The 20,182-nt window shown below is 40.8% G+C and overlaps 1 protein-coding gene across 1 annotated transcript in view; it reads right to left on the minus strand.

The window, feature by feature from the left end:
• Positions 1-3,813: 3,813 nt before the first annotated feature.
• The window catches only part of ENPEP (glutamyl aminopeptidase), a 36,478-nt gene continuing 20,109 nt past the window's right edge, over positions 3,814-20,182 (minus strand). Inside the window, exons 8-20 of the mRNA XM_065837156.2 lie at positions 19,091-19,156; positions 17,674-17,739; positions 16,263-16,414; positions 12,525-12,604; positions 10,657-10,784; positions 10,483-10,538; positions 9,541-9,691; positions 8,417-8,490; positions 8,216-8,317; positions 7,936-8,106; positions 5,891-6,031; positions 4,953-5,031; positions 3,814-4,723 (exon numbers count right to left, since the gene is read on the minus strand). Of these exons, the coding sequence (XP_065693228.2) occupies positions 4,574-4,723; positions 4,953-5,031; positions 5,891-6,031; positions 7,936-8,106; positions 8,216-8,317; positions 8,417-8,490; positions 9,541-9,691; positions 10,483-10,538; positions 10,657-10,784; positions 12,525-12,604; positions 16,263-16,414; positions 17,674-17,739; positions 19,091-19,156 (1,416 nt within the window). The 3' untranslated portion in view covers positions 3,814-4,573. The remainder of the gene's footprint in view (positions 4,724-4,952; positions 5,032-5,890; positions 6,032-7,935; positions 8,107-8,215; positions 8,318-8,416; positions 8,491-9,540; positions 9,692-10,482; positions 10,539-10,656; positions 10,785-12,524; positions 12,605-16,262; positions 16,415-17,673; positions 17,740-19,090; positions 19,157-20,182) is intronic.

The following is a 20,182-nucleotide window of genomic DNA, read 5'->3' on the forward strand; positions in this document are numbered from 1 at the left end:
CCTCCAGATCAGCTGGCTTCTGGCTAGCACTTGGAAAAGCAAAGACGACCTTGTTTGACCAACTTTCATAATTGGATATGTATAATACAGGATGAAACTCTAATCTGGCATTGCTGCTGCTAGCAATGACATGAGGTACTATCCTTCTGGCCCTGCTTAGCTAGTCTGTCCTGCACCCAGCACAAGCTAGCTTATTCCCTTTCACCCTGAGTCCCAAAAGCCACTATCACTCAAAATGATGATAGCCAAGATATACCACTGGTCATTGTAGGAAGACTGGAGGAATGCTTCCTAACCATGTCCTATTTCAACAGTGAGACACATCATGCATTTATGGTATTTTTTTATGTCTGCATGCTTTGTAGTGATATTAACTGCTGTTTAGAAACTGACTCAGATGGGGAGTTGTAAATGCCTTGATATTTGCACTGGCGCTATTCATTTTTTGTTCTGTGCAGTAATACAGTATTTTCAGTTGTTTCTTTACCTGAACCACCAAGATAAAGGATTTTCATGTGCCTATCAGGTTTACAGCCTCCTGGGGCTCATGGGCTCAGGCTCCATAGGACGCACAGCTGTGGCTGATGAGAAGGATTTGCAGAACTAGTGTAAGGCAACACTGCCACAGTCACAAATGGCCCCTCTTAACTCTACCACATTGCACTTTGATTACTCAAAGCATTTCTCTACCTCACTGTGAGCAATAGCTTTTGCTATGGTACAATAGGAACAGCAGAACCTCAAAAAGCCACATGGATCTAAGGGGCCAACCAGTTCTGCACTCCCTCACTTGACTTTATCAGTGGAAATTCCTTCCTTGCTGATTGAATGACCGAGGGAAAATTATCTCTTTTTAAAACAGTTCACATTTCTTTGGATTCAGTTTCAAATTGGCATTCTTAAGCTTATCACAGACCATTTGTAAATGCACTAGTTCCTGACTGAAAGATTTAGCATGTACCAGATTTGTTATCCGCCTAGGACAAACAGTCTGAAAGAGGCACATGCCATACAGTACAGTCTCTATGAGACATTTAAAGGTAGCAAGAGCACTGCATAATCTAAAGAACATTATTTAAAATTGACAGAACTTTTACCGTACCATAAAAGCAGCCTTCTTCTGGGGCTTTTGGATTTATTTGCATGTTCATTTACCCACTTAAGATTGGTGTAGAAATCCAGTTAACCTTTCTGTAACATCAGAAGTAGCCAAGCATCAGTCAAATGTCTCTCTGATTCAGTGCAGCTCAGACACAAAAGCTGCACATGGTCCCTTCTGAACAGAGCAAGAATTGAATGACAGGCAGCAATTGCTGCTTTAAATCCCCTTCTCCATCCACTCAGGGTCACAAGCCCTGTAGTTGTTCAGGCTTGTCCTTGGCTTCTTGCTCTCTCTTTGTCTCAGTGGTATTTTTCAGTTTCTCTCCGATTGACCTTTTGTATTTTTTTTTCTACCACAGGGATATACAATACTACCAATATGTGCCTTGTCTTGAACAGGCTATGTCTGTGTGATTTGGATGAAGGTTGCTTTTGGTATATCTTTCAAGAACTATAGAAAATCTTTATTACTTATGTTTTCTTTGATTAAACCCTACTACTGTAGCTAATAATGTTGGCAAGTCTGCTCCAACTCAGTGGAGTAGGGTCTACATGTAGCAAAGGATGTAAATCTCTTAAAGTAACTACTTAATCTTGTATGATACCCATAGTACCCACACCTCGTACTTTCCTCCCTACAGCAAATTGTGGCAGAAGCCTGTGAATGGTTAGAGAATAATTTTTTTTTTTCCTGCCACATTTCATTAAACCTTTTCTGAAAGGGAAAACAACTGAGCTATGTGCCTGAACATCTTCATAGTGGTAGTTAAAAACTTTCAATTAAAACATACAGCACTGGCAGTGCACAGATAATTTTTCTGAGCTGATCATACTCTTGTATAATCACAGTGATACAACATGCTGATAGTCAGTGTTGCAGTGCAGAGCTGCCAAGAGGGCCAATGGCATCCTGGGGTGTATTAGAAGGGGGTTGGTTAGTAGGTTGAGAGAGGTTCTCCTTCCTCTCTACTCTGCCCTGGTGAGACCACACCTGGAATATTGTGTCCAGTTCTGGGCTCCTCAGTTCAAGAAGGACAGGGAACTGCTGGAGAGAGTCCAGCGTAGGGCAACCAAGATGATGAAGGGAGTGGAGCACCTCCCTTATGAGGAAAGACTGAGGGAGCTGGGGCTCTATAGTTTGGAGAAGAGGATACTGAGGGGTGACCTTATTAGTGTTTATAAATATATAAAGGGTGAATGTCAGGAGGATGGAGCCAGGCTCTTCTTGGTGACAAACTAGGGTAGGACAAGGGGTAATGGGGTTAAACTGGAACACAAGAGATTCCACTTAAATTTGAGAAGAAACTTCTCAGTAAGGGTGACAGACACTGGAACAGGCTGCCCAGGGGGGTTGTGGAGTCTCCTTCTTTGCAGACATTCAAACCCGCCTGGACACCTTCCTGTGTAGCCTCACCTAGGTGTTCCTGCTTCGGCAGGGGGGTTGGACTGGATGAGCTTTCGAGGTCCCTTCCAATCCCTAGCATTCTATGATTCTATGAAACCAGTTCATGACCTTGAAACCAATAGAGCTGTTGTTTGGCTTCTGTTCCTTCAATTCACTCATCAGAACTGTAGAATCATGAATGTGAGTTGATGTGTGTCCTACTGAGCAGGCAGCTGCCCCAGGACAGCATCTCTGTGGGTGCTGAGCTGCTGGTAGTTTGGGTGTGGGCAGCAGCTTCACTTTCACCACCCTGTGTGAATCTGAGCAAGAAGAAAAACTGGAAGAAATCGCCTGGCCCTTTACCACTGCTTTACCTCAAAGAGCAGCTGGTATATGTAGCAAGTTGTAACCACTGTTAGTCAAAATCTTGTCATGTTTTGTTTGCAGGAGGCGAATGACTGACATTTTCCTTTGACAGGACAACTGACTTGGTCACCAGATTTGTCTGGGCTTGTCACAGCTATTTGGGTACCTAGGGAGAGACCCAAAACAGCATCAGCCCTCAATCTCCTGGGGGAGCCACGTAAAGCGTTTCTATATGGGACTGTATAAGCTTCTCTGTAGCCCTGTGTGCCATACCAAGGCCCAGCAGCAGGCAGAGACTGAGCTGGAGGATTTCTGTACATTAGAGCCATCTCCTCGACATCTCCAGATTTCCCTTTGAATAGAGTTGCAGGATGAAGGGAGGAGAAGTGCTTTTCTATGTTTCTTTCCTCCCGTCTCACTGCAGAGTTTCCCGACAGCTGTGCCTGATCTGTCCCAGGGCTACCTACTGGGAGATGCTCTGCGGCCCTGCTCCAGCGCATCTGGACAGGGACCGGCTCCAGCTGCTCTCCTTCTGCTGCACCTTTCCATTCAGGACACCAGGGAGAAGGCAAGGAGGATGGGGCTGAGACTCACGTCTGCTGCTTGTTTGGTGTCCGGACACAGGACGTGGAAACCAGGGAGCTCCAAGGCACCCCAGCTCCCAGCTTGGGAGGGGCAGGCAGGGCAGCTCTGCTGCCTTCTCCAGCGTCATAGAGGCAGAGAGACTTGGAATAGAGAGTTGTTTCTTCGGTGCCTGTGCTTCTGCAACAGACTGAGTGGGACTCATCTGTCCCCTGTGCCTGAATTTCTCTTTTTTTTTAAGATGTGTGTTTTCTCAGAGGAGATAATAGATATTTCCCTCTCAAAAGTCACCGAAACGATATGTATATCATAGCTAGGCTATGTAACAGCTGCTTTTCTACATGCCAGGCAGGTTACCACTTATTAGAAAAACACTGAGGTTTCCAGGTAAATTTCTTAATTTTATTTTTCCCTTACAAAAGAGACAGTGAGTACCATACGCCTTATTTGCAGTAACGACCACCACAAGTTCTTCTTTTGAGAAGATTTAGAAATAAGACAAAAATAATGAAGACAACCTATACCCCAAGCCACGGAATCCCAGAATCCCAACTAATAACATTGAAAAAGAAGATGATAATATTGATCCCTTGTGTACTGAAAGTTAAACTTCAAAAATTAATGGCCTTTCTGAAGTATCAGAATGCTAAGCTAAATCTCAAATGTAGAATTTTTACAGGTATAAATATAGGGGATCATTTTCAGACAATGTTGAAACTACTGCTTTCCTTCAGGAGAAAGCTCCCATGAGGTGCACTTGGAAAGGAATCCCTGAGTGTAGTAGATTTACTACTGCGTGAACCAAGAAGTAGCTTTTCAGAGTGGTAAGTGGAAGGAGTGAGACCAGCCTGATCAGTGAGGACCCCAGTTCTGCCATCACTTGTGCCTTGAGTAATTTCAAACATTCATCCTGTTTGTTCAGGCAAACTCATCTCTCAAAACATAAAGCTATTCTTGCACACAAGTGCTGGCAGGATCTGGGATCAGCAACTACACAAGTATTGCTCTGCCAGTGGTCTCCTGAGTGTTTGTAGAGAAAAATATTAGGCTTTGGTCCTCTAAGGTGAGAAATCCACATTGTTATGTATCTCTCAATATCTGAGTGCCCAGAATGAGTGCCTGGTATTTTTAACAAAGACTTTAAGAGCCTTGTTGTTGTTCTAGCCACGTTTGTATTTCCTCCCTGTTCGCTTTCAGCCATTCAATGTTGTTCTTCACCTGCTCAATTGACTGACTCCTGGGTGTTGCTCCTGTCCCAGCATCAGGATATGTCTCAAAGAAATTTTCCATCTGCAAAACAGAGAGAAAAAGAGTTGACATGAAGTAAGTAACGCTGCTATTGGGCAAGTGGTTTTTGTTTTGATTGGGAGAGATATTTAAGCTCAGGCTAGTAGCACTGGGGTAGTTTTACATGTAACTCCTACTGTTTAACACTTTTAGAGGATAAAAATTCAAGCTTCCTGGCCAGTAGATTGATAAATGTACTGACTTAAACCCAAGAGAAGTGCTGTCACCATACCTGCCAAAGCTGGAGCTCGGTGTTGAAGACTTGGGTAATGGTTATTATTCGACCAAGGTTTCCGTTATTGATAGTGAATCTAGAAAAACAATGAAATAAATGATGTTTGATGCAAAACTGTTGAAAAAGAAAAGGCACAAGTAATTATCTGAAGCTTAAGCTTCTAACTGTGCTACAATAAAACAGAGGCACTCAGATTTTGGCTTTTTTGGAAATACTTGAAAAATAGTACTCCTACACGATATCTGCGCTGTTCTCAAAAACATTTACTAATGGAGAGATCTCTTCTGGGGTATTTTTCTTCTTTTTAATTAATGACTTATTGTCTGTCTTTGACAATTAGGTGTATTGCTGCTGAGCAATACAAATGCTGTCTAGTTCATCGCTCTAGGCTTGCAGATGTGCTCTGCCTGTGTGCCATCACTAGGCACTTAGAAAGAAAAAGGAAGGAGATACAAGTCACTCAAATAGGGAAAAGCAAAGGAAAAGTTTTCTATTACTTCCACTGCTTGTCTATACATCTGCTGCTTATTGCTACTACTAGAAGGAATTAAAAAAAGTCTATACACTGTCTTCTTGTCATGAAATCAATGCAGTGGAGAAAGTGACTAATTTCCATGCAATATCCAGATTTCTATGGCCTTGGTAGAACTTTCTATGCTTTTTAATCACCATTTATTGGTAGTGATCATTTAGGGGAAGAATGGTTTTCAAGTTAGCAGCAAAGTACTTTTTCACAACAGGTGGATACAACTGCACTGAATACACTTTTTGTTTTCATTATGTAAAGGTCAATTATTATAGCCGTATGGTGAAAATATAGAAAAGCATGGAATATAACAAGATGGATGGATGGATGGATGGATGGATGGATGGATGGATGGATGGATGGATGGATGGATGTAGAGCTTAAGTTTCCAGTGAGTTCATTAACGTACCTGTCAACCAAGTACTGCCAGTTCAGTCGTATCCAGTCCCAGGCCATTGTCTTCCCATAGGTGTTATATGAGATGTATCTCAGGACTGTGAACACATCTTGGGTTTTGATGAGGTTGGTGTCGTAAATATATTTCAGATATCTGTGGGAAATGTCAGAAGAATCAATGAAAGCCTTTCATGAAGGATGATGGAAAGAAAATGTTAAGTTAACACTTTTGGTGTAGACCTAACTGATTATGATAATAAATTACACCATGTTAATATCTATATTTCTCAAGTATTTGCCACCATAGTCTACAGCCTGTTTCTAAGCAGGAATATTATTTTTTTCTACTGCATTTTAAAGGTGAACTACACTGATCTAAAATATAAGTATCTGTTGAAAACTGTGTCAAGAGATAATTGTATTGAAAGTAACCTAAGCAGTTAGGCTTATCTTCAGAAAGTAAGTCGGGCTTATATCTCTAAGTTACTTGAAAATAGCCCAAACCAATTATTAGTCCTGTATTTTAATAGTAGTGAAAAAAAGATTGGATTACTCAGTGGGCCAGCCTATTTGGAAGCCAAGCGCCAAAAGAAGTAATAGTCCAAGCTATAAAGACCTTATGGGGACCATGAGTACACACGCAGATGACTTGTTCAGACTGAAATCTGTGCTGTTCTGAAACTCTTATCCACATAAAGCTACAATTCATCTGAGCATAGTATGCCTGCAAACACTGCAGTTATACTTCCAGTTACAGCAAAAATGGTTTTGACCGATGGAGTGGAGGGATCCCTCAACACACACATTTGTAGAGAGATAAGTAGCGTGGAATGAGCAGCTGGAGAAGAACATCCTTGGGTTGTTGTGTGCTGGGGTTAAGGACTGTCTTCTTTTTTCATATATGTAAGGCACAATTTTCTCAATCTGTTTGGTTTTTCCCCTTCCTTTTCATTTTAACAGTAAATTAAGAGAGAAGCTTTCCTTGCCTTAGGGGGGATTTTTATTTTCTGCAAATATAGGCTGATCTAGCTAATTAATTCATGTCTTAATCATGTCAGCAATTACTTATTGAATGGCTTTAGGTTATGGCAGTTGTGAATACAAGAATGTAGGAATACAGCTGCTTCCTACCACTATTTTAATTACACTAACTCTTATACTTACTCTTCCTGAACCTCCTATATTTCCTAGTTTCATCTTGTTTAAACTTGGTCCTCTTCCAGGCAGAGACTGCTCCATCTTATGATATTCAGATAGGGCTCCAATACAGTGATGAATGCCCCTGCTGAAGATGTTTGCCCGCCTCTCTGATACATGACACAACTGCATGCAAAGGTATCAGATAAACTGAAAGGAGCTGTTGTGTCTGTGCAGAGCAGCAGCCTGGGGAGATGCTCGCCCAGCCTGAGAGCTGGACCAGCCTCCCTGGCACTGCTGTGGTGGCACGAATACATCTTTTCTGGTTCTAGCTCAAGTACCTCTGCACAGCACTTCGAGGACCATTGTGACGGACACCTTCATAGGTCTGTTAGTAACAATTACTCCAAGTTGTTTGCCTAATTGTGGCTACTTAGAAGGTAGACATCTAGTCTAAGCAAACTCCCTTTGTAGCTAATGGAGGGTGACTGACAACACCCAAAAGCAGTTCTTCCTGCTGATTTCAAATCCCTTTCCTGGTCTGGTCTTAACAATGCTCTGAAGGTCCTGCCTCACTTCATTGATTATAGAGGAAACATAGAAGGCTAATTTTCTCCTGATGCTTAACTATTAGGCAGTTAAAATTTCACAGGGTGAAGGCACTGTTGAAACAGCTGAAGGCAGTTGACTGTGTGCAGAAACTATCATGTGTTCAACATCTTTCCACTGAAGGAGCAAGGCTTTTTTTCTGCTATAGTACAATCTCAGAGGGGGTGTTAGATAACTGGTTGTGAAAATGTGTTGCATTCCTCATGCTGTAATCAGGCAAAAATGACAGCACATGACAGAGGAAAGGGGAATGAGCAAATGGTGGCCAGTTGCTTCTGTAGGGAAGGAAAAATCTTCACGACTTTAAATCACCTGTCCAAAAGGGTGATGTTCTTCACTGATGCCAGGCCATACAGCAGCTTTACTTTTTCTTGTGCTAATGAAGTTTCTTGGTATTTCTCGAACATGTAATTCCACGATGTCTCATTGCCTGAGTTCTGCATTCCATAGCGATACACCAGGAGTCGGAGATTTGTAGGAATACTAAAATAAAGAAACAGTACTTGAATATTCTTCCCCCTTTCCTGTTTGAGACCTGTGAATAAGTCACTTGCTGTGTTCTTTACCAGTCACAAGAGTCATGCACACTCACGTTTGTCCTTGCAGCCATTGCTCAAATAGTTGAGAAGCGTTGTTCAAAGATTCTGTGTCACCCATACTGCAGGCGAAGCTTAGAACAGATGCACGAAGAAGCCTTTAAAAGTAATGGGGAGAAAGATATTTTACTACTGCTTAGCATTCCTTGGATCTATCAACAATATGAGAAGAAAAAAAAAGAAAAAGATTGTTCAACCTCTCTAAATGGTCTCCAGTATCATTCCACTGCAGTTGATTCACAATGGGTTTTACCAGCGAGCGAAAATATTCCTGGGATAGAAAAGGGAGTTAGTTACTGTGTCAATTTCTTTAAATAATAATAGATTTGTATTCACAGTTGACTCTCCTTCATTTTCCCCAGAACTAGCATCTTAAAGAAAAAGTAACACAAATATGCACATGCACAATATTTCCAGATCATCACAGCACGCCAAGTTTGAATGCTTCCAATACTGATGCACAGGTGGGACGAAGGAAACCTGCTCCTCTCCAGCCTTGTCTGTACTCTCAAATGAAGGTTGAGGTACAACAAAGACACGGCGCCACAACTGTTTTCCAGACATAATGCTGAATTCAGGTCATGCTTATTTTAGCGATGTGTTCAGCATGTTGGCTCAACTAACAAACCATCCCACTGCCACATTGAGATGTAGTCGTCCTTCATGCTGAGGACAGGTGTCAGAGATTGTGCTGCCATACACATAGGTCTATACTGGACACAGGACAGCCTTGACTAACAAACATCTGTACTCATGGTGATGGATTATAGCATAATTGGAAATAATTTCTTTCCTCCGAATGCGTAATCCTGAATTGAGATTCCAGGTAATTCAGAAATCAGTACTAAGCAGTTTTCAGCACTTTTTCATAGAATCATAGAATCATTTTGGTTGGAAGAGATCCTCAGGATCATCGAGTCCAGCCATAACCTAACCCAACTCCAGCACTAAACCATATCCCTGAGAACCTCATCTAAACACCTTCTAAACACCTCCAGGGATGGTGACTACACCACTGCCCTGGGCAGCCTGTTCCAATGCCCGACAACCCTTTCCATGAAGAATTTTTTCCTAATATGCAATGTGAACCTCCCCTGGTGCAACTTGAGGCCATTTCCTCTTGTCCTGTCACTTGTTACTTGGGAGAAGAGACCAACACTCTCCATGCTACAACCTCCTTTCAGAGTATAGTAACAAAAAGTAAGTACTGATAGCTCAGCAACACTGAAAATCACTTGAATTTCAACATTATTGCTGTTATAGGTCCTGAATTGTCAGATCCAGCGGTACCATGCAGGAACGCTTTTTTTTGCTTTGTCACCTGGAACTGGGGATAGAGATCTGTGTCATCTTCAAGCATATCTGCGAGGTAAGCTACAGATGATATAAGTCTATCCCAAGGTAAATAGTCTGTTTCATTTATTAGGTATTTTGTGAGCTCCAGGGGAACAGAGTAATTCAGGAGTCCAGGTCTGTAGAAGGAAAAAACATAACTACTGTTATTTTAATGGACTTGATGAACTTGGTTCTTTCAAGATATTACAACACTATTTACTTTAGAAGGTCTGAAACAATAAATTTTGGGAGCGGGAAAAATTGGGTGGAATGGAACTTGGGTGGTGTTTTCCAAAGAGACCACTGAGAATCAGTGTCGGCCAACACCTTACTGCGGGAGCTCTCGCTGCCTTCAATGTGCAGCAGCCCAGTGTGCCCACAAGTGGGTAGCCCTCGACTGATGACATTAACTCCTGTCACTCAAAAAGGAATTGCTAACTCTGGGGTCATCCTGAAAGGCTGAGGAGATTCAGACTTGCACGGTGTCGCAGCAAGTCACCTAAAGTTTATCAGTGTCAGCATGGCTGGGTACAAGAGCTGGAAGTTTCCAAACAAGATAGCTGAGGTGGTAACTTCCTAGTGCCATGCTATGCATTGTAAGCATGCCTCTGATTTTCTGGACACCTAACTTCTTCTGGAGTGCTTCTATTATTGTTACTTACGTTGCAAAACAACCCCGTTCTAAGACCTGTGCAATTACAACCCTTTTTTTTCTTTTCTTTCCCTGCCACTTCTCTTGACTGCATTAGTACTGCGAGTTGTCAATGCATATTTGAATTTGCTTCTTTTGGAGGACTACAGGCCAATAAACAATTAAGGCTTGTAACAAATCCAGAAATTTTCTTTCAGCCACCTAAGCTGAGTTCTAATTAGTAGGCAAGTGAAAGTGAAAAACTTGCATTGAAATCTCTGCAGGGAATCAGTTTACCTTGCTAAAGAAAAGGCATCATCCAAAATCCCTGCACGATCAGCAGCTGAAAAATTCTGTGTGAAAAGAAGGAAAGAGTGATCAAGAATAGATAGGTAGATTATTTGCAGGAAAAGCAACCTCTACAGACCTTTGTAAGAAACCGACCAACTGGGTTAATGTTATGACACTCACTTTGTGGTTGTTGACCAGAAGAGTGCTTAAAGTGGCCCAGCCTTGACTATCATAATTCACCCGATAGAATCCAATGTGGTCTGGATTAATGTTTGCAAAAGTATTAGGATCTGATGTTATTGTAATTCCTGCAAAACAAACAAACAATGATCAATTTGTGCATCTTATATGACACAGAAGTCACTGGAGACTCCTTGACTCCAAAAGTAATATTTGGTTTTAATGTATATCAAAACAAAATCCAAACCTTATTATTATTTATTTATTCTTAAATGGCTGTGAGTAAAGATGAGCTATTATAGGCTTTAATGAATGCCAACACTTGTTTTAGAATAACGAATTGTGTGATTACTTGGGCCAGCTAGTTAGTTAAATTTAAAATGGAGATCACTGTGATGAGAGTGAGGATGGTGAAAATTAGTGTCATTGCAAAAATTGTGAAATTGCAAAGAAACAGTTCTTGCAAATATCTCTTTTAAAAGGTTTTTCACTCTCATGATTACTATCAGTTTTAAAATTCTCATACTTTATCTTGTGTTAGTTTCATTTTTTCAGTTTATTACATGGACTCATAAAATCATAGCATGTCCTGAGTTGGAAGTGACTCACAAGGATCACCGAGTCTAACTCCAGATTTCAACTAACTTTTAAAGTGTTTTCTTCCTTGTACTCTTCTTTGATTCAATTTCTGTTGGCTATAGATAAAGGAATTACAGAACAGGTTGACCCTTTACTCTAGAACTCATGTTTAAGGAATATCCCATTTAAAATGAATCCTTGGGAAATGTTCCTTTCTCAGGAGCTTGGCCTGGTCGAGCTGGTGCTGCTAATTATGAAAGTTCATCTATTGCCCATTGAAAGCAGTGGGCTACAATCTGTGGTTTGAGGGTGGCTGGAGTTAAAGCACTTTTCTGTTTGGATGTTCCATGCAAGGTATTCTGAAAGGCATTTTTTCCCTACATTTGCTGTTTGCTCAACTAGCCAAGATTTTTATGGATGTAGAAGTAAGCACTTATTTGTGCCTTTGCAGGCTTCATCAAGTTAATAGCCCCTTGTAGGCCACGGTAATGTCTTGTGGAATTTAGAAAAGGAGATTTTCTTTGTGTTAATCTCCGACTTGTATCATGACATAGGACATTATTTTTTGTTTTTGCACAGGTACTAATTGCAACTAGGTTAAAACAAAGCAAAACAACCAAAACCAGAATGAAAGACAAATTGTATTTTAAATAGCTGACATTCAAATAAGCACAAGAAGAGTTGATTGTGGTATTTCTGAAATTATAATATATGTTGAAATTTAAAACCAAATACAGTTAGTAATTTTTTTCCCCAATTTTTCCCCTTTTTTGGCCACTAGAGCTGTAGAATGAGAAATTCAGATTTGACCTACTTATGTCGGTATTTCTTCATTCCTGAAATCAGCATTAGAAAATGTGTTTAATCTTTTGTAGCTCTTTTTGTTCAGCTGAACACAGATTGCCAGTTTAACATGCCACAGATGCATTCATCGGCTTCTCACTTCACCTCTTTTCTTAGACTTGACAAAGAGCTTATCTAAGTCCCATTGATTTTAGTACATCATAACAAAGAGTATGCTTAGATGCTTCCTTGAATAGGGCTGGATTTAAACTCATGCTTAACCACTTTACTGAATTTGGCCTAAATTGCCATAATGTCAATGCGTATAGGGGAAATAATCATCTTATTGCAGAAATGATTACTAACTTCAGCACAACCAAGTTGTGTGCTTGTTCCTGGATCTGAAAACTGAAAAGCATGAAAGTTAATTCTGTATTTTATTTCCTGTTACGGACATCGAAAAGCTTTATCCATCCATTACCCTTAAAAGAAAAGTGGAAGTTTACCTGCAGAATTCGATGCGTTGTAGAGAGTATAATCTGTTGATGCTCCAAGTCTCAGTTTCACTGGTATATTCCACTTGTAACTGAAATTAAAGGGAAACAGAATTAGATGACATTTGAAACCAAATGCTAAAAATAAAAAAACAATATATCTTTTTATTTGTTTTAATGCTTACATCTTGTTTTATGAAGCCAGCTGCATGCTTATATACACATACATTTAGCAAATATCCCATGTAACAATACACAGCATTTTACCAATATCTGTTGTTTATGCTGTAAAGATGTTTCTGTGCTATGATATTCTATTCAGGCAACAAAATGTCAGATATTCATGTGGTATGATTGGGACAGATATATTCCCTGAAAAGCAAAATAAAAACCATGACACGTCTGAGCATGTTCATGCTCTAGTGATGGGGAACAGCAGTAGCTTGTCATAAAACTTTGTATTTATCAACAGTTCTCAAAAGCAAGGGAGTGGGATTTTGTGCATTGACTGATGTTGATGTATTAGTCAAGTTAATATAGTACTGTGTTGATTACATGCCTAGAGTTAAATCTGAAAGCTGCGCAACTTTTTTTTCTCTTTTTTAAATGAAAATCAATGGAACTGCTAGGGCCATCTCCTTCTGAATGCAATCTTCACCTCTTGGTGACTTTGTGTACTGGAGAGGGTAATAATTACCCATAATCAGAGAAAGACCATGTGAATGAATTTCCATTGTGCTGCACTGCACAGCTCTGGAACCTGTGGCCCCGCTGAGCAGTATCTTCATGTCATGGTAGATAATCATCTAGCAGGATACAAAACAATCAATTTAGTAAAAGTTGATTATATGTGTATGGTTGGTGTCAGTGTTAATGCTGATGTGTCTAGGGCTTTGTGCATTCACCAGTTAATCTTTGCAATGCTAACTTGAAATAACTGGTTAAGTATTAAAAACCCTTTTTTTTTTACAGATAGGAAAACTGAAAGAACTTAAGCAAATACTACAATACAGTCTGTAGGACCTCTTGCTTTTTCCAGCCTATTTTCCTTAACCAAGAGAACCTTAATTCCTCCATTATAAAGCACTGGGAGCCAAATATGACCTTGCTTCTTGCTCTTCGTTTCCTTGAGTACCTTCAGTGGGCAGGTACCGGTTCCTCAGTCTGGGGATGCACAGGATGAGGCTGAGACATTTGGGCTGGAAGGGAGTCACGGCACATCCTGACTGAAACTGCGACCCGGCAGTCAGGGAGGTATGGCAGAGGATGCCATGAGCCACTGGCACAGGGCTGCTAAAATTATTAAGCCCTTTTGAGCAGTCAAGTGCTGTTTCATGTTAGCATATTACAGTCCATCCCAGGGAGATTTTTCTTCCATCTTAAAACCCCTGGTGACAAGTGCTACAGGAAAACCTGAGTCATCTTTACAGCCCTGGATTAAGTGAATGGTCATTAACTTCCAGAAAATATCAAAATGAAGGCTACAGTATCTCCTGCTGCCTCCAGAAAGAAAGGTCAGCTGTTGTTTTGTATCTTCCAGACAAAAGTATCTTGACAGATTTATACATTTTTAGGTTTTACTATTTCTCCTATGGAGTTTACTGCAATGGAATTTAGAGAGGTTGTGGGTTTTTTTGTCCAGAAGACTCAAGATTGTGTTTCCCCAAGAGAAAACCTATACTTTTTGTTTGTTTGTTTGTTTTCTCTGTATGTTCCTGAGATGGCATACAGAAGTACTATTCCTGAGCATAAGATACAATAGCTGCATCCTGTTAACTGTGAATATTGAGGATGTGTTCCTGGCATGCTGTGCTGTAGCTACATATTTGCCCGGCAGCACTATTTTAAGAGCACAAGTTTTTGACCTTCCATTTCTTTTGAGTGCCAGCATGCAGGAGAGGACTCTTTCAAGCCAAACAAGCTTGAAACAAGCTAGCAGCTCAGGAGACTATCCCTTCAGTGTTCAGAGAATAAAGCATACACAAGGAATTTTCATTGCTTAAATCAAAACCCCACACCCAGACATGAAATAGGCCAGTCCTATCTGAGGTAGAGCCTCTTTAGGAGTTTCCTCATCCCTGTCTTTGAAGGTGGAAGGATGGGGTGTTGATTTTCAGTGGATTGACTTTTAGGCAAGGGAGTAAATCTGTTCCAGAATAGATCGTATCAGCATTAATATGTATTACTGCATTTTATTTTTAAGTCTTTTACAAAAAGTACATATTTAGAAACAAATTCCTTTCTCACTTTGGGAATAATGGGGACAGAGCACAGCTCAGCTTCTTGACAGATTGGGTTAGGAACAGTTTTGGGATTTCTACTCAAGAAATGACAAATGCAATATAACTCATGACTGCAATAACTCATTAATGAAGTCAAGCAAAAGTAGGATTCCTGAGTCTGCTACCTCAGAGCATAGTACAATAAGTCAAAATTTTTAACACAAAGAAGTATTTTTGCCTGAATAGTCTATAACACCAGCCTTCAGAAAGCACAGCGCTGTGGTTTGCAGCTAGAGTTACTTCAAAAGCCTGCAAACTTTTCTGCTTGTATTGGGATAAATACAAAATTGCAAAATTATCTCATCCAACTCTTTTGATACCTATCCAAAACTGCCAATACCATGCGCCTTCTCATTGCTCAAGATTTTTCTGTTTAATCAGAATGAATTAAAGTGGCCACAGCTGTTTCTTCATTTTCTCCTTGTCCTTGCTCTTTGTATTAAAATAACTGGTAGAAGCTAACGGAAAATTGCATTTGGGTAGATTTAGTTCTGGTTCATACAGGCAAGTTTTACTGGTTTAGCTGATTGGTGTGGTTCAAGGAATGAGGCTCGCATAACGTGGGTTAAACTGAATCTCTTTCACTGAAATGTTAGCAAACTTGTATTGCCTCAAAATTTGGGCTGGCTAAGAATATCCACAGTGCCAGCTCTGAGCAGTTTTCAGTTGGTTAATGCCGTGGTGCACCTGAGCCATTTTTCTGTGCAAGTCCATCACCCCACAGGTAGGTTCATCTCCCCTCCAATTAGTCATCCGTTAGTTAAGAGATACGCTCCTGTACAGTATCCTACCTGTCCTGAATAGGCTGTCCAGCCGGCTGTCCAGCCGCAAAAGAGCCCAAGATACCTAACTTTGGCTAGATAACCATTTTTTGGATGGATAAAACTAAGCAAAACCATCCTGAGCTAAAAATGAAAGAAATTGCTTACAATGCAAATTAATAGCATTTATACATGACTAGGTATTTTGCAGTAACTCATGTTTTAAAGACATATAGAGAAGACACTGTATTATATGTGAAGACCCTGTGAGGTATTATAGATCCTATACCAGCTAGGAGAAGAAATAAGCTATTGTGCTATAAAATACCCGGATCATGGTATCTGGTTTCTGGACAGAGACAATTTTCTGTCAGTTATTCTTAGTCTGGCAGACTATTATTTGCAGTCATTCGACAGATGACTTGCAATCATCTCAGCTGTCTGTGTGTGGAAGGAAAATTTTCTGAGGGATTCTGTCTAATTTTCCTCCACCATGTTTGAGAAAGAAACCCTGAGACAAAGGGCTGATGGTGTCCTAAACTTGAAATATTTGTATCTAACTTCCTGTTGGTTTCTTTTGAAAAACAAATGCTAAGAGTAAATTTAGCAAGAATGGGTATAACACTTCCTACGTGTATGTCAGCTGAAGAGAGTATCTGTACAATATTTCTGCCTGTTTTGGATAGACATTTACAGCAGGAACTCACCCAAAATCAGAAGGAGGATCAGAAGCATTTGCACTGGGGTCCAAGAGAAAACGTTTCTGTGTGAGTACTGAATTACTTCCCATCTCCAAAACAGGGTAACCCATCTGCCTAGTCCATGTGTCCATGACTTCTGCCACGGGTTGATTACTTGCCTATGAATGGTGGGAGAAGGTTTCAGCGAAAACGTAAATTCAGTCCAAAGAGGGAAAAAAAATTCTCTCTAATATTAGAGGAAGAAGAGCAGAAAGGAGCAGAGTAGAGAGCAAGTTCAGTACAAAAGAAATGCTCCATTAAATCCTTTTATGGTGCCTGTCATTGAAAGACGGAATGAGCTGGAAACTTGAACATGGAAAGAGGACATGAGAAGCATGCGAGCAGGAGACCGATCAGTAATGTGGACAAGATATACTGAGGAACCTTTGGGGCCCCTTACACGCTCTAAGATCTCTCAATTTTTTTCTGAGGAAATAACCGAAAAGAACAGAAAGGACATCAAGAGACTTTTAAAAGCCAGAATTCTTGCAGCATCCCCTGATTTGAGTGGGAAGCAAGAGCCAGTATTAACGACCAGCAGCTGCACTAATGTAAAATTTCATTCATTTTGTATACTGTGAACTTCTGTCTTAGAGACTGGAGCTGGAGGAAGCTCCCACTGACTACCCAAGATGCCACCTGTGACGGAAGGGAGCTGGGGTCACTGTTTCCTTCTTCAGATGAGATAGGTGACATGAAGATGCAGAGCACCAGAGAGAGAGCGGGAAGAAGTCTGAGACCAAGGAGAAGATGGGAAATTGAAAGGAAACAAAGAAGTACAACTTAGGCTGTGTGAGCATCCACAGCAGTGGAAGGACAGGAAATATCATCACGGGAAGAAGCTGGTAGTATGTAGGCGGGCTTCTGAGGGTAATGAGACAGATGGAAAGAAACAACCCAACCTCAAGGAAAAGGAAAGATCAGAAAATGGTGGCACAGAAAATGACCCAGCTCAGAAGCTAGAGACTGAGATAAGCACCAAAATTACATGGGAATGAATACTGTTGAGAGGTTTCAAACAGCTGATTCTGGTTACAGATAAGGGAGAGTATACGATGCGTGTGTGTGGTGGCTGAGGGGTGTTTTCACCCATGAAATGAGTTTGAGTTGCACGGGAGTGTTTCAGTAACAGGTTGTTTGTTAGCAAGGCATCCTTTCTTGTGTCTTATTCCATTTCCAGAGTCTTCTGCCAAAAAAAAGAGGAAATAATATATGTTTGCTAGAAATAAGATGTATTGGAATATAGTAGGAGGTTGCCTAGCTTGTGATCTCTTATTGACAGAAAAGCTGCAGAATGTAAGAAGTTTGGGAAGCTGAAATCAGTGGGTGAGAAATGTTACATTTATTTAGCAAGGGTTTGAGATGCTGCAAAACTTACCTCTTCCAGAGCTTCCCAAAATTGTTCTGTCTTGGCATTCTGGAAATGGTATTTCTTCAAATATGCCTAGAGGGAGGTAGAAGACTGTGAAAATACTACCAGGTCTTTCTTGTTTGCCTATGAAAACAATACACGTATTCAAACAGGATCAGTTGTACAGAGTATCTACCCGAGAGAGGTCATATTGTGAGTAGGAGGTTGAATGGATCAATATTCAGCTGATAAAGTTCCTTTGCTTTCCAATGTATCCTGTAATGTTAGAAGTCACCATTTTCCAGTGTGACTTGTTAGTCAGAAATAAATTTGTGTTTCAAGAGTTATTTGTATTTTGTTGAAATGGACAACAACATACCCTGTTGCAAATTTCTGTCTAATGTAAGAGGCTGTTTAGAAGGAGGAAGCTATTTCAGGAGATTTCAGTAGCTGTGAACTCTGAGTGGAAGTAGGGAAGTCTCGTCACCTCTCAGTTGTAATCAAAAGGACCGTTACAAGGAATAATGATATTCAGCCAAGTGTTTGCACCTCCTGAACACTATTCCTGTCCTGTGTCTTACATGGTTGCTTAAGGAGTGCCTTCCTATCCTGTTATCTGGATCCTAATGTTGTTTAGTCAGTAGATGGTGCTGTTTGTTTCACTGTCAGCCACAGCTACCTTTAAAGTTCTTGAAGGCTCTGAAGGGAATTATTAGACTCTTGTGGACAAGGTGGCTGTATTTTCCAATCTTGGGGAACTGTCCTAATTGAATATATGAAAGGAAAAACAAAGGAAAATACAACCATTTTGTAGCAGCCTATGAAGGAAGAAGGGAAGAACAAATGTGGTAAATCTGTGCTGTAACTCTTCAGAGATGCCAGATGTTTGTTCAGAGGAAAGGACAAATAACGTCCTCTTTCTGGGAGGGATCCGTTCTCCTGTTTTGTAGCATCATGTTCTATTCTCCACAAGGAAGGACTATGAACTGTGCAACATCTCTTTTCTGCTCCCTGTTCCCTTGGCTTTCTAGGGGTGGGTGCTCCAGCATCAAGTCTCAGGGCATGGATGAGCTTGTAAGATATAAGAGTGCATAGCAGACTTGAGTGAGTTGGAGGACTGTGGCCACATGAAGCTGCATACAACTGAACAAGTGTTCCTAGCTGACAACAGGATGACAGCAGGGTGGAGGAGGTTTCTCCACTAAAAGCTGTCATGAATTCAGGTTGTCACTGGCAGGCTATCAAATCTTCATGCAGCTCACATTCCTGTTTCTGTGGGAGTGTGAAAGTTCTTCCCCTTGACATTGTCCACTCAATACTGAAATGAATTAAATACTTTTGCTACTAATACCAAGATCTCTGATATGCACTTTTTGTATAATGGCTTTGCTACTATTGCATGGGGATGAGCTGTATTTCTGGTATATTTTGGTGCCACTCTTACCTGACAGCCTTTCTGGAAGACATCTGGTGTAATCCAGTCTTGAAGCATTCTGAGGATTGATGCACCCTGAGGACAAAGGGAAAGGGGAGAAGGTCATTTCGTGCTGCTCCAACACCAGATTTCTGTTCTCCTAAAAAGGAACATGTGAATGAATATTTTATAAAGCAAAAATAGAATCCATCCATCTGACTAAGGAAGTGGTTTTTCTAATTCCTCCGTACACAGCATGCCTGCCTGCTGGAATTTAATTCTGGATGTGAGAGTTGGTCTTCAGCTGGGATCAGACGCTCATTTCCAAGTTCAGCTCTGCCAGCACAAGGGCTCCCGAGCCCTGGTGCCAGAGGTCACTGTTCCAGCACTCTGCTGGTTTGTGTGAGCGAGGTTCCCTCTATCACTTTGAACAGGACAGGGGTGAGGGCAGCTGGGGAAGCAGCCCTGACCAGTAGCACAGCCTGATGGAGGAACTGGTTTCTGCTGAGCGCCCAACTTCAGAAATGCTGCAAGTCTGGGGCTTTACATGGTGGAGATGCTGTTGCAAGATTCAGAATGAACTCTGATGAGGACTGGTGGAAAAGCTTTGGCTTTTGAAGCTGGGTAGAACTGAGAAAAGTTACTTACTTGGGTGTCAAAGAAAAAAAAACCAAAACAACAATTAGGACCTTGAAAGAAGAGAGAAGCAAATGGAAGAGAAAATAGAGAAGCAGAAGAGTCATGTGGAACAAAGAGCAGAGTGGGAACAAAATATTAAAAAAAAATAAAATAAAATAAAAGCAGTACAAACCCAATCTAAAATGCAAAATACGATTTTAGGATTAGCGTGTTTTCATATTCCAGATTAAATCATAGCACAGCTGGGAACCTAATTCTATGAATGGTTTAAAAATCCAGTTGTTCCATGAAAACAAGAATGTTATCTGAATTCTCAGTAAATCCTGTCTCCCCTATTTACATGTCTGAGAATGTCAGCTTGACTGCATGAGTCACAGTAGAGGGACTGTTTGAACAGATATGCCTCAGAGTGCTCTCCAGACTATTGGTGCAAAGTCAAGGTGGTCAGCAGATGACTCTTTTCTGACACAATAATTCAATGTG

Source organism: Patagioenas fasciata, chromosome 4, assembly GCF_037038585.1.
Source record: "Patagioenas fasciata isolate bPatFas1 chromosome 4, bPatFas1.hap1, whole genome shotgun sequence".
Taxonomy (NCBI): Eukaryota; Metazoa; Chordata; class Aves; order Columbiformes; family Columbidae; genus Patagioenas; species Patagioenas fasciata.